The sequence below is a fragment of the Myotis davidii genome, unplaced genomic scaffold, assembly GCF_000327345.1.
Source record: "Myotis davidii unplaced genomic scaffold, ASM32734v1 scaffold93, whole genome shotgun sequence".
Lineage (NCBI taxonomy): Eukaryota > Metazoa > Chordata > Mammalia > Chiroptera > Vespertilionidae > Myotis > Myotis davidii.
In genome coordinates, this window is record NW_006292095.1 from 1,958,760 (window position 1) to 1,971,330 (window position 12,571).

Sequence of the window (12,571 nt, forward strand, 5' to 3'; positions counted from 1 at the left end):
AGTTTTTTTTTTTATTATTCTGGGTCAGCTTTAGCTTTGAGGCTTGGCTCCAGCTCTTAGGCCTCTGCTGCTGAAAGTAGGTTTCTGGCCTTTGCATACAATGTTGCAATCCTGCTGGCTGTAGCCTGGCGGACTAAAGCCAGTTTCTGGGGTTTTGTTTAGCTTCTATATTTGTTACATAGTTGCTTAGAGTTGCAGCTCAGAGGCCTGCCGCAGCAAGCGGTGAACGTTGGAGTTTTCCGTCACTGAAGCAAGCAAGCCTCATGTTAGTTTCAAGCTGCCTGGCTGCCGGCCGCCATCTTGGCTGGCAGTTAATTTGTATATTGCCCCGATTAGCCAGTGGGAAGGGTAGTGGTCATCCGCCAGTTACCATGTTTCTCTTTTATTAGATAGGATTGTCCTGGTTTCTGTGTAGATTGAAAGGAGAAAATACAAAAGCAGGAAGAAATTAGGAAGCTATTAGCATTATTCACATAAGAGATAGGGATCAGTCCGAGCTGGTTTGGCTCAGTGGATAGAGCGTCAGCTTGAGGACTGAACTGTCGCAGGTTTGATTCTGGTCAAGGGCACATGCCTGGGTTGTGGGCTCGATCCCCAGTAGGGGGTGTGCAGGAGGCAGCCGATCAGTGATTCTCATTAATGTTTCTCTCTCTCTCTGTCTCCCTCCCTTCCTCTCTGAAATCAATAAAAATATTTTTTAAAAAGAGAAAGAGAGAGAGATGGGGATCATTGTGGTAGTGGTCAATTAGAATTCTTGATTATGTTTTGAAGGTAGACCCATATTAGGATATGCTGTTGGATTGGATGGTTATGAAAACAAGGAGTAGCGTCCAGAGCACACTTGGTGGAGGAAGTTGCCATTTATTGAGATGGAGGAGAATACAAGAGGAAGAGGTTTGGGGAAAAGAAGATTTGGAATTTGATTTTGGACTGTTGAACTTGAGATTCCTATAACACAAGCATGTCAAACTCAAAGGCTAACATGGGCAAAATAAACAAGGTTTAAGTTTATGTGGGCTGCAAAAAAACAAAGGCTTCAATTTTCATAGGAACTTAGGTTTATTTCACTAGAGACATGCTGAATACAAAGGGCTGAAATAAATGGGTAATTGTTAACATAAAATAATAGAACATTTTAATAAAAATTATTTTTTTCTTGAACATTAACTTACCAAACACTGAATAACTGCACAAATTAATAAGCGTAATGCAAATAAACCTAATTTTCTTGTTCTCTGAAAGCAAAATATTTCCTGTTGCGCACACCAAACAAGTCAGTCCAAGACTAATGACGTGGCAATCGCCTGCTGAAATATTCACTGCTAGTATTAGTGGAGAGAAATGGTTTACCTGCAAGTAAGGCACGTAAGGGAAATGAATGCAACACGATTATATTAATCAGTCATTAGTGAATGTTGTAGTTCATTAATAATTATGTATAACAGGATATTGTAAAAATTAAGTTATGAAATTTTTATTAAAACATTTCTTACCGTTATATTGGCTGGGCCACAAAAATATTCATTGTGGGCTGCGAGTTTGACATGCTTGCTATAACACATTCAAGAGAGGAGCTAGCAAGCAGTGGGATGTATGTGTCTGGAATTCAACACACAGGTTTGAGCTAAAAATCTAAATTGAGGACTTGTCAGAAAGTTGGTGGTATTTGAAGGAATGAGACTAGATAGGATCACCAAAAGAGAAGAAAAGAGCTTTGAGGAGTCCTGGGATATTTAAACTTTTAGAGATTAGTGAAACTGAGACGGAATGGCCAATTAAACAAAAATGTCTCATTTCTTCCTCCCTCAGCCCCTGGCAATCACCATTCTGCTTTCTGTCCCTATGAACTTAATCAGGGGTGGGCAAACTTTTTGACTCGGGGCCACAATGGGTTCTTAAACTGGACCGGAGGGCCGGAACAAAAGCATGGATGGAGTGTTTGTGTGAACTAATATAAATTCAAAGTAAACATCATTACATAAAAGGGTATGGTCTTTTTTTTTTTTTAGTTTTATTCATTTCAAACTGGCCGGATCCGGCCCGCGGGCCGTAGTTTGCCCACGGCTGCTGTAGATAGACCTCATATAAGTGGAATCGTATGATATTTGTCCATTTGTGTCTGGCTTATTTTACTTAGCATGTTTTCAAGGTTCATCTATACTGTAGCATGTACCACCCGCCCTGCGATCCCGGGCGCCAGCAGCTGGGTCTGTGGCCCGGGAGAGGGATAAGCCGCCTGCCCCAGTGTTGCCTGCGGCTGTGGCCGGTCTGGGCAAAGCCAGCCTGGGTCCTGTGTACCTGTGGCTGGCCAGAGAGAGGGAAGCCTGGATCCCGGGTGTCTGCGACCAGCGAGAGGAGGGAATTTTGGGTTCCAGGTGCAGGGTGAGGCAGAGGCGGTTAGGGGCAGTCAGGCCAGCAGGGGAGCAGTTAGGGGAGATCAGGCAGGCAGGCAAGCAGTTAGGAGCCAGCAGTCCTGGATTGCGAGTGGCAGTCGGATATCCCCCAGGAGTTCTGGATTGGAGGAGGGTGCAGGCTGGGCTGAGGACCAGTCCCCCCCCCTCCCCCCCCTGTGCAATGGGCCTCTAGTTGTGAATAATGATGTTGTGAACATGAGAGGACAAATATCTATTCAAGTTCCTGCTTTCCGTTCTTATATACCCAGGAGTGAATTTGCTGATTCAAATAGTAATTTTATTTTTTTAGAAACTGCCATACTGTTTTCCAGCAGTGGCTGCACCATTTTACATTTCCATCAGCAATGCACAAGAGTTACACTTTCTTCACATCCTTGTAAAACAATTGCTGTTCTCTGATTTTTTGTTTTGTTCTATTTTTTTATAGTAGCCATTATAATGAGTATGAAGTCATATCTCATTGTCTGTATTTGCTTTTCCCTAATGATTAGTTATGTTGAGCATCTTTCATGTACTTATTGGCCATCTATGTATCTTTTTTGCAGAATGAAAAAGAAATTTATAACCCATCTTACAATAAGATCTCACTTAACTCAATTGTTGGCAAACATGATTTGAACTGACATGAGACTATATGTATTCTTATCCCATTTAATGTGAATATTAATGTTTTGCTAAAGAAATATCAGTGATATCAGTTTATGGAGTGTCCCTGAATCCTACAAGAGTTGTCGATTTAAGATACACATACTAGTATGTATTGTAATACTTTCCTAACATCAGAAAAATTCAGAATTCCAAAGCACATTGTCTTCCAAGAGTTTTGGATAAAATTCTGTGTACTTGTAGCATCATTTTCTTTTTTTTTTTGGAAAATTAAGTTTCAGTTCAAAAAAACATACAGACTTTTGGAATTCAAATCATTAATTAGTTGAGGGCTACCCATATTTCCTATCTCACTTCTGCCCATTTTGTTCTTTATGCTTTACTCTTGATATTTCTGTTCTGGAAGTTTTTGCCTCTTAACCTGTCTGAGCCGTGTGTTTTCCCCCCTTATCTATAAAGTGAGCACATTGTTTTCTACTATGAGGAATGGATTATGGGGATTCAATGAGATAGTGATATAAGGTGCAGAGTCTGGCACAGTACATGTTCCATAAATGCTGATTCTCTTATTAAGTTCATGCTCTCTCCATTTGGTTGCATGTGAACTCATTCTTACATATCTCTTTCATCATGTAACTTTTAATCCCAAATGGATGGAATTATTTTTATTATACTGTTTCTATGGGAAAATGTTCAAATACCAAAAAGACATCTCTTTTCCCCACATTTCACCTTCTCATATTGATAATAAGGGTGCAGTATAACCCTCCACTCCCACTTCAAAATGCCATTTGTTTACCCAGGGGAGATGGAGAAGGAAGGCCGAGAGGGAGTTATCTAATGGAGGGCAAAGGGAAGGGAGCAGCAGGGTTGTATTTACATGAATTGTAATTTTCATATTTGTACTAGATCTGGATTTGAGGGTATTACAAGAGTGGCCTCTGTATATTGGAAATTGGAATTAGATAAGTGACTTAATGGCAGTGGAGTTTTTATAGAGGAGTAATAATCTTTCTTACAAACTGTTATTAATAAAAGTTCCATTATCTAGAGTAGGCACATTTAAAATTATCTTTTGGTTTAACCCAATTACTAATGCATTTAGTGCCCCCCTTAACTTTTTTAGATTAAAAAGTCTATTCTGGCCTGGAATATGTCATCTTTTAAAATTTTTGGCATATTCAAATGAGGAGGGTACAAAGTAGCAGAACCTGAATTAACAGTTTTAAAAAATATTTTGTGCTCTCAATTATATCAGGTATCTGCTGTTTTGGAAAGTTGAGTGTTTAACAAAAGAGTATTTTGGCTGAAACTTAAAAATATAAAGGCTTACCCGAGGTGATTTGTAATTCAGATTGACAATTTGACTTTGGCAAGGACTGGGTTAATGACTGATTTAGATGCAGCTTTTGCTTCTTCACAGCATAGAGCCTTTGTTAACTTCTAAACCAGTGATGGCGAACCTATGACAGGTGTGTCAGAGGTAACATGCGAACTCATTTTTTTGGTTGATTTTTCTTTGTTAAATGGCATTTAAATATATAAAGTAAATATCACAAATATAAGTCTTTGTTTTACTATGGTGGCAAATATCAAAAAATTTCTATATGTGACACAGCACCAGAGTTAAGTTAGGGTTTTTAAAAATGCAGACACGCCGAGCTCAAAAGGTTCGCCATCACTGTTCTAAACCTTAGTAAAGGGAAACACACTTGCTCAGGAAACTCACCAGGGAATTGGAGGTGGTGGAGGACAGAGGTGGATGAGCGCATGTGCCAGACATTTTTACAGTGCACAAAGGTGAGAGTAGGTGAGGGAGTGGGGAAACCTGCTGCGAGGCTCATTTTACACAGACTCTCTTCGTTGCGGTGATGTGCAAGCAGTTATACTGGAATTGGATAACCAATTTCACATCAGGCATCCACCTGGAAGAGCCACGGGCAGCTGATGGGAAAGCTACCAAACAACAGGCAGTGCTGCAGCAGGTGCATGATTTCAACTTTTGTGCTTCCTGTTTGATCCTTGACTCAGGAAATTAGATCTAGTTTCTGATACGTGGTAATTCTGATATTTTCTATACTGTTCTTATTATTTTGAGCTGTGAAGATAGGTTGATTAATAAAAGATATAACTTTATTAATTAGAATACTTGACTCTGGTTATTTTGAGCTGTGAAGATAGCTTATAATTAATAAAAGATAAAACTTTATTAATTGGAATACTTGATTCTGGAATGTAGTTTAAAGAACAATGTTTTTAAAACCTACAAAGTTCTATTTTGGTTTTGAGAAATGAAAATACCTTATTTTAACCCGGTCTTATCTATTTCCTTATGATTTTTGCCTTTGGAAGATATTTCCAGTATGCCTTTGTGTCATAACACAATTCATCCAACTTAATAAATGTTTGTCTTTTGTTTTGAGGTGTCTAAGGAAGAGGTTGAGGTTTCACTTGGCTTTATTCCAGTATGAAACCTGAGATAAGTCCCCTGGCTTTTTAGAAAAGAAAACAGAAAGACCAGCGAGAGTGTTCAAATGAGATGTGGTGAAGAGGCTTCTTCCTTAAATGAATTTCTATTTAAAAAGTGAATAAAAAGCTCTGATCTTTTCAGTTTTGTAGAGGGGTGTGTGTGCGCTCACACGCATGGCGCTGTCTATCAATAGGCTCCAACAAGGGACTTTTAAAATTTCTCTACCTTTTTCTTTTTAAAAAACATTTAAAATCCTCACCTGAGGATCTGTGTATTAATTTTAGGGGTTGGGGGGACATCCATATGAGAGAGGAACATTGATCAGTTGCCTGCCATATACCCCCTGACCCGAATCAAACCTGCAACCTGGGTATGTGCCCCAACTGGGAATCAAATCCACAACCTTTTTGGTGCATGGAACGTTGCTCCAAACAACTGAGCCACCCAGCCAGGGCCCATTTTTTTTTCAAGTAAGTTAATGTTTGTAGAGTATCCATGACAAATATGCATATACATACACATTTGTTATGTACATAATATACACACCTATGTATATATGAATATGTTGCTATATTAGGTGTAGAGAAAATCAAATTACCTGACCTTTATAGTCCTTAACAATGACTTATATTGGAAATGCTGGTATGGAAGTCATAAAGGCTTTACAAGTTATTTTTAGAAAGTGTAGAGTTATTTAGATTATTGCAGGGATGAGAGCATAAAGGTTGTTTATAATTTTTTATTTTTAAATATATTTTTATGGATTTCAGAGAGGAAGGGAGAGGGGGAGAGAGAGAGAAACATCAATGATGAGAGAGAATCATTGATCAGCTGCCTCCTGCACACCCCCAACTGGGGACTGAGCCCGCAACCCAGGCATGTGCCCTTGACCAGAATTATACCGGGAACCTTTTAGTCCGCAGGCCGCTACTCTATCCACTGAGCCAAACCAGCTAAGGCGAGGTTGTTTTTATTATAAATACAAAGTAGATAAAAGAGATAACAATATGTGTATAGCGGAGTATTTTTTTCTTTGGTCAAATCTATGAAGAGCTACTTCTGAAGGGAATTTTATGGGCAGTGCAAAATGAAGACTTTTGATATTTGTTTTGCCATATTCTTTTTTTATTGTTCTTAAATACCTATGTTCCCAAACCAGACAATCATTTTTTTCTGTATGTGCTCACATGTGCTCACAGGTCATTTCTGTTGTCAGTGAGGCACCATATATCTATATATGTATTAGATATATGTCTGTTCCAGCAGTTTCTCTTTAATAACTAAGTCATTAAGGGCATGAGTTTAGTTGAGGAAAGGATTCACAGTATTATTAAACATGGAAATCCAGTGACACCAACCATATTAGGCTCTAAGATTTATCAGCATTTTTGTTTTTCATTTGGGTGCTCTGGTTAAGAAATAATACAACTTTTTCAAAACTTGTTAGCTTGTTCTTGGCTCTTTTGTTCTCCCATGGAATTTTGAGAAGACAAATTTAGATTCAGATTGTTTTTTGCTTTGTTATCTGTCTCAGTGTATTTAATTTAGTTAAATTTTGTAATGTGTTTTTTGCCTGCACAGAAAGTTGGAGTGACTGGCCCCCCTGATCCACAAGTCCGCTGTCCCTCTGTAATTGAGTTTGGGAAATATGAAATTCACACCTGGTACTCTTCCCCATATCCTCAAGAATACTCAAGGTATGTTTTGAGAGACCCTTTACCTTCTATTTTTCAATTCATAGAACTTCAGTTCTAGAAGGGATCCTCGGGACATTTTAGTCTATTTCATCTTTTTACATTTGAAGAAACTAGTGGCTTTTAAATGTCTGTAATAGCAGCATACTTTGGCAGTCACTTAATCCTAGTCGCCTTTAGATTTGTTTTCCTGTAATTTGCCCAAAAGCTGATATTTAAAATTGGAAACCCGACACATGGTCATAATGAAAGGGGAACGTTTTTTTCTTTAAGACAATTTGCCTTTATATTACTCACACTAAGAATTAAAAGAGAGAAAGAGATTCTTATACTTATCCATAAGTAAAGTTTCACCGAGTAGCCTTTTATCTAAATTTTTATAATTTAACAGACTTAATGTTTTTCCCTCCAGAAATAATTGGATAAATTATATATAAATAACTCAGGTTTCCAGATACAAAAATTGATCAGTTGACAGATTTTTGGAATGAGGCATTGTGTTCAGTAGAGCCAAATTGTTTCATGATTCAACTGTGACACATAAGTGCCCTTAGAAGTTACCCAACTCTGCCTCAGTTTCCTCATCTTTAAAATGGGTATAATAATAGTACTGACCTCATAGGATTTGTTGTGAACATTGCATGGATTAAAACATGTAAATCCCTTAGAAAATGGTAAGTGCTCAATAATGTCAGTTATTATTATGTATGGTTTAAATTAAAAGAGTTGAAAAATAAGATTTGATAAGAAAATTAAACATGGTTACCATTTTGAAGTATAGCAGTCTACTACATTAATGCTCTCTTTAATCTGTAAATTATGCCACAGTTTGCTATTTAACAGGTTGTTGTAAGGAATAATAAATTATGGTGCTCTGTGGGTTAAACTCATATTCAAAGTACTCATTGTATGACTTTTTACCTATCTAGTAACATTGCTTGTCCAAAATATTAGCAAAAATAATTATAACAACATGAATTCATTTAGTGGCTTACATTATGTAGAGTGCTTTAACATGGGTTATTTCCAGGGAGGTGGGAAAAGGCCAGTATATTTGTTAAAAAATGAAAACTCAGTATTTTTTTTACATTTTCTTTTTATATAAATTGTTGTCTAGTTTCCAAGTCTAGCAGAAATAGAAAAATAGGAGTGAGAATGTTATTACAGACAGACCTCAGTGAGAAAAGAAAAAAAGAAAAGGAAAAAAATCAGAAGAGAAAGTGAAACTCCAGGAAACTAACACACAAGCTCATGAAACAGCAGTTGAGAGCCATTTATTACAAGGTCTGTTAGCCCTAAACACTGTGGTAGGTCTTCAAAGCAGCGTTCTATTTATATCATGGAATAACAACAATCTGAGATTGTTAAAAGATTATAAATATATATATATATATAATGACATATATTTTAAAAGAGAACAGAAAATTTCTCAACTACCTATAGAACTCAGGTATTAAAGACAACTTACTCCTTAGGAGTTCTGAATAGCCAAGATGAAATATGCTGAGGGATTAATTTCTTCATTAGGTTTAAAATAAAATATTACCATTTATTAGTGAGCTCTTTTCTTTGCAAACTATGCACATTACTACAAGAGTGCTCAACTTAGAAAAGAAAGCTTGTTCAATGTGTGTATCAACTGTTTTAGGGTTTGTGGTATAGATACTGATACCACAGGTACCTTGTCTCTTCTACTCAGGGGGAAGAGAGGAAATCAATTGATTCAGGAATGGAAATAGAGTCAGTCTTAGCACTTGCTTATCAAGAGTATTGATAAGAATTGAACCATGAAGCTGTTGTCAAGGTTGTTAAAAGGCTTCATTAAGAATGTTACATTTTGTTTTGATGAGATTATCACTAAAACCAGATTTCTTAATCAGGTTTCAGGGAATTGGTTTTCAGTGAAGGAATAAACATTGCTAGCAGAAAAATAACAAGTATAATAGGAATCAGAGAGCAGCAGTAGGACAGGAGCTATAAAAATTCATCAACTTTAAATAGAATTTTAGACATTTTCTATATATTTTCTTATTCATTGTGGAGGTTTCCCTGAAATTTTCACCAGAAAAGATTCTGTACTTTTATAGGTTCTTTAATAATTGTGACTTTTTTTCTGTCTTTGAATTCATAATTATCTTGGTTGCATTTTTAAATAAAACTATATTTAATCTTTAAAAAATATATTTTTATTGATTTCAGAGAGAAAGGGAGAGGGAGTGAGAGAGATGTATAAACATCAGTAATGAAAGAGAAACTTTGATCAGCTGCCTCCTGCATGCCCCCTATTAGGGATCGAGCCCACAATCTGGGCATGTGCGCTGACTAGAGAATCAAACCATGACCTCCTGGTTCATAGGTCAATGCTCAACTACGGAGCCACACCTGCCAGGCAAAAGAATTACATATATCTATTTAAATGAGTTTTGTCTTGTTTTACTTCTGAGTTCTTTTAAACTTGAGTTGACGAAAATGTTTAGAGATACTGTGTTTTCCAAATAATAATTCTGTATCCTTAACTTTATTAATGACTTTATCATTCTGTGTTAAATTATGTATAAATTATTTTTTAAAGGTTTTAAACACGTTAAAAAATTCCAGATTCCAATGCACGTAAAAAAGAGGACAATTAGAGCAAACAAACAAAAAGATCACAAGAGGAAAATATCTTTTGGAAAGTGGAATTAAGCATTATCTCCCATAATGCCAAACATTTGCGTGTGCATTGTTTTTTATTTGTTTGTTGTTTTTTAATTCTTACAAGAGGATATTTTTTCCATTGCTTTTCAGAGAGAGTGGAAGGAAGGGAGGGAGTGGGGGAGAGAGAGAGACAGAGACAGAGAGAGAAACATTGATATGAGAGAGTCATATCGACTGGTTGCCTTCCGCACGCAAACCCAAAATCCAGGCACATGCCCTTGACCGGGAATTGAACCCGAGATCCTTTGGTGTGAGGGCGAACACTCTGTAACCACTGAGCAGTATGGTCCAGGGCTGTGTATGCATTGTATATTAAGTAATCTTGCATCCCTGACTTAAAACAAAACAAAGTGAAACAACAATAAAGCAATAGTAGTACTTCATTTGGAGTGGTATGATTCAGTATCAGATGTTGAAGAGTTAAATTAGAGTTTTAACCCTGAATTTCTTCAATAGGGCCATGTGATGCTCATACATGGTAGACAGGTTCACAGAGAGCCCCTCTCTCCCAGTAACAAAAACATGACAGAGGAGTTACTGTAATGATGGCATATCATCTACTCCTGAGCTGTTTAGAGCTTAGCTTCATAATAACCTCTTTGCTACGAGATCATATTGAGATCCTAGGCAGATTCCCACATAATTGAGTAGCTTAGGAAGTTTCCTTAACCTTTTGATCCTGTCCCTAACTTGATTCATTGTTCAGCAGTCGCCAACCTTTCAGACCTTGCAGACCACAGGTTGGCAACCGTTGGTATAGATTATGTGTATGTAGCTCCTGTTACTGAAGAATACATTCTTAAAGTCTTTGAATGACCATTAAATGATGGAGTAAAATGGATGCAAGGAGAATAAAAATATTCATAGTACTAATTATAAATAATAGCAGCTCTATTTACCATTTGTTGAGCTTGGTACTGAATTAAACATTTCTGGAGTAATTCTGTAAGGTGGATATTACTATTTTTGTTTTATAGACCAGGGCCCAGCAACCTTACTCAAGATCATACAGTTTAAAGTGTCAGAACCAAGATTTAATCTCACTTTTCTCTTCCATATAGCCATAGCCTTTAACCACTGTGCTTGCACTATTCCATGTAGCATCTGTACCTAGCTTGTTCTCATGTAGCTGGTGCCATTCATTACCTTTTTAAAAATATATATTTTTATTGATTTCAGAGAGGAAGGGAGAGGGAGAGAGAGATAGAAACATCAATGATGAGAGAGAATTATTGATTGGCTGCCTCCTGCCTGCCTCTTATTGGGGAACGAGCCTGCAACCCAGGCATGTGCCCTTCACTGGAATTGAACTGGGATCTTTCAGTCCGCAGGCCGACACTCTACCCACTGAACCAAACCAGCCAGGGCTTATTCATTACCTTTGATTCAAGTGATATTTGTTATAATTTTTATTATGGTATTAAAATTTTACTACAAGTTAATCTATTATGAAGGCCATATAAAATGCTACTATGTTGGGCAATGTTAAAAGCCATGAAGGAATTCCTGGGAAGAATATTTGCATCATTGTAGAAGTAAGGGAAGCAGTGCTTCCAAAGCACACAGCTGTAGCACAGCCCTAACTTCACAGGCTAGGGTGTCAACATAGTGACTTACTTTAGAATAAATTTCAAGTGTGGAGCTACACCCCATGATGAAGTTGATCAGAGCAACCACACCCCTATTTGATAATCAAATCTAAGGTGCCGTCAGGAAGATGACAAAAGCAGCATCCAGTAATATTCTCTAGGGTTAGGAGTATTCCTAATCTCCATAACTACACTTTATTTCATGTGATCTAATGTTCGTTCTTGATGATGTATTTTTTTCATTGACAGAACTGCAGTTATTGGTACTATTACTAGAAAAACACTTTGTTTTTTCAGGACTTTTATCAGATGATTCCCTTTAGATTAGCAGTATTATCCCAGTGGGCCTGATTATAGTAAAGTAAGAGGCTTTTAAAATGTTTCCAGCAAGAATGAATTGGAATGAAGTAGATCATGATTCTGCTTCTTTTTACTTTATTGTTTTTCATATAATAAGATTTGCTAAAGTTGGTTTTTTTTAAAATATATTTTATTGATTTTTACAGAGAGGAAGGGAGAGAGAGATAGAAAGTTAGAAACATCGATCAGCTGCCTCCTGCACATCCCCTGCTGGGGATATGTCCGCAACCCAGGTACATGCCCTTGACCGGAATCGAACCCGGGACCCTTCAGTCCGCAGGCCGACGCTCTATCCACTGAGCTAAACCGGTTTCGGCTAAAGTTGGTTTTTTTTACTCATCAATAAAATGCTTTACATCTTATTATTCCAAAGAAATAGCATGAATTCATAATTTACCTGATAAGACTTGGCAGTAATTTTCTCAGAGATTTCATTTTTTCTGATGTTGTCTTAAACAACTTGTTTACCTAATAGAGCTTTTAAAAAAATTATGCTTCTCACATAGACCTTAGGAAATAAATTGCATTTTATTTTCATGTACTGAGACCTGAAAGTTTAATTAGATGCTTTTAAAGTTGGCATTTATCTTTACCATAACCCGGAGAAAGTTATAGCCTGTCACTCACTAGCTCTTTTCCTTTCCTTTCTTCATTATTTCCTTCTTTTCCTTCCTTTCCTTCCATTTCTTTCCTTCCTTTCTCTCCATTCCTATCTGCACTTCTACCTCCCCCCCCCCCCCA

The 12,571-nt window shown here is 37.2% G+C and overlaps 1 protein-coding gene across 2 annotated transcripts in view; it reads left to right on the forward strand.

Moving 5' to 3' along the window:
* KAT6A (K(lysine) acetyltransferase 6A) overlaps positions 1–12,571 on the forward strand; it is a 119,785-nt gene that overhangs the window by 78,522 nt on the left and 28,692 nt on the right. For both annotated transcript variants that reach the window (XM_006765539.2, XM_006765540.2), the window contains exon 9: positions 7,072–7,187. In XM_006765539.2, coding sequence (XP_006765602.1) covers positions 7,072–7,187 — 116 coding nt within the window. The remainder of the gene's footprint in view (positions 1–7,071; positions 7,188–12,571) is intronic.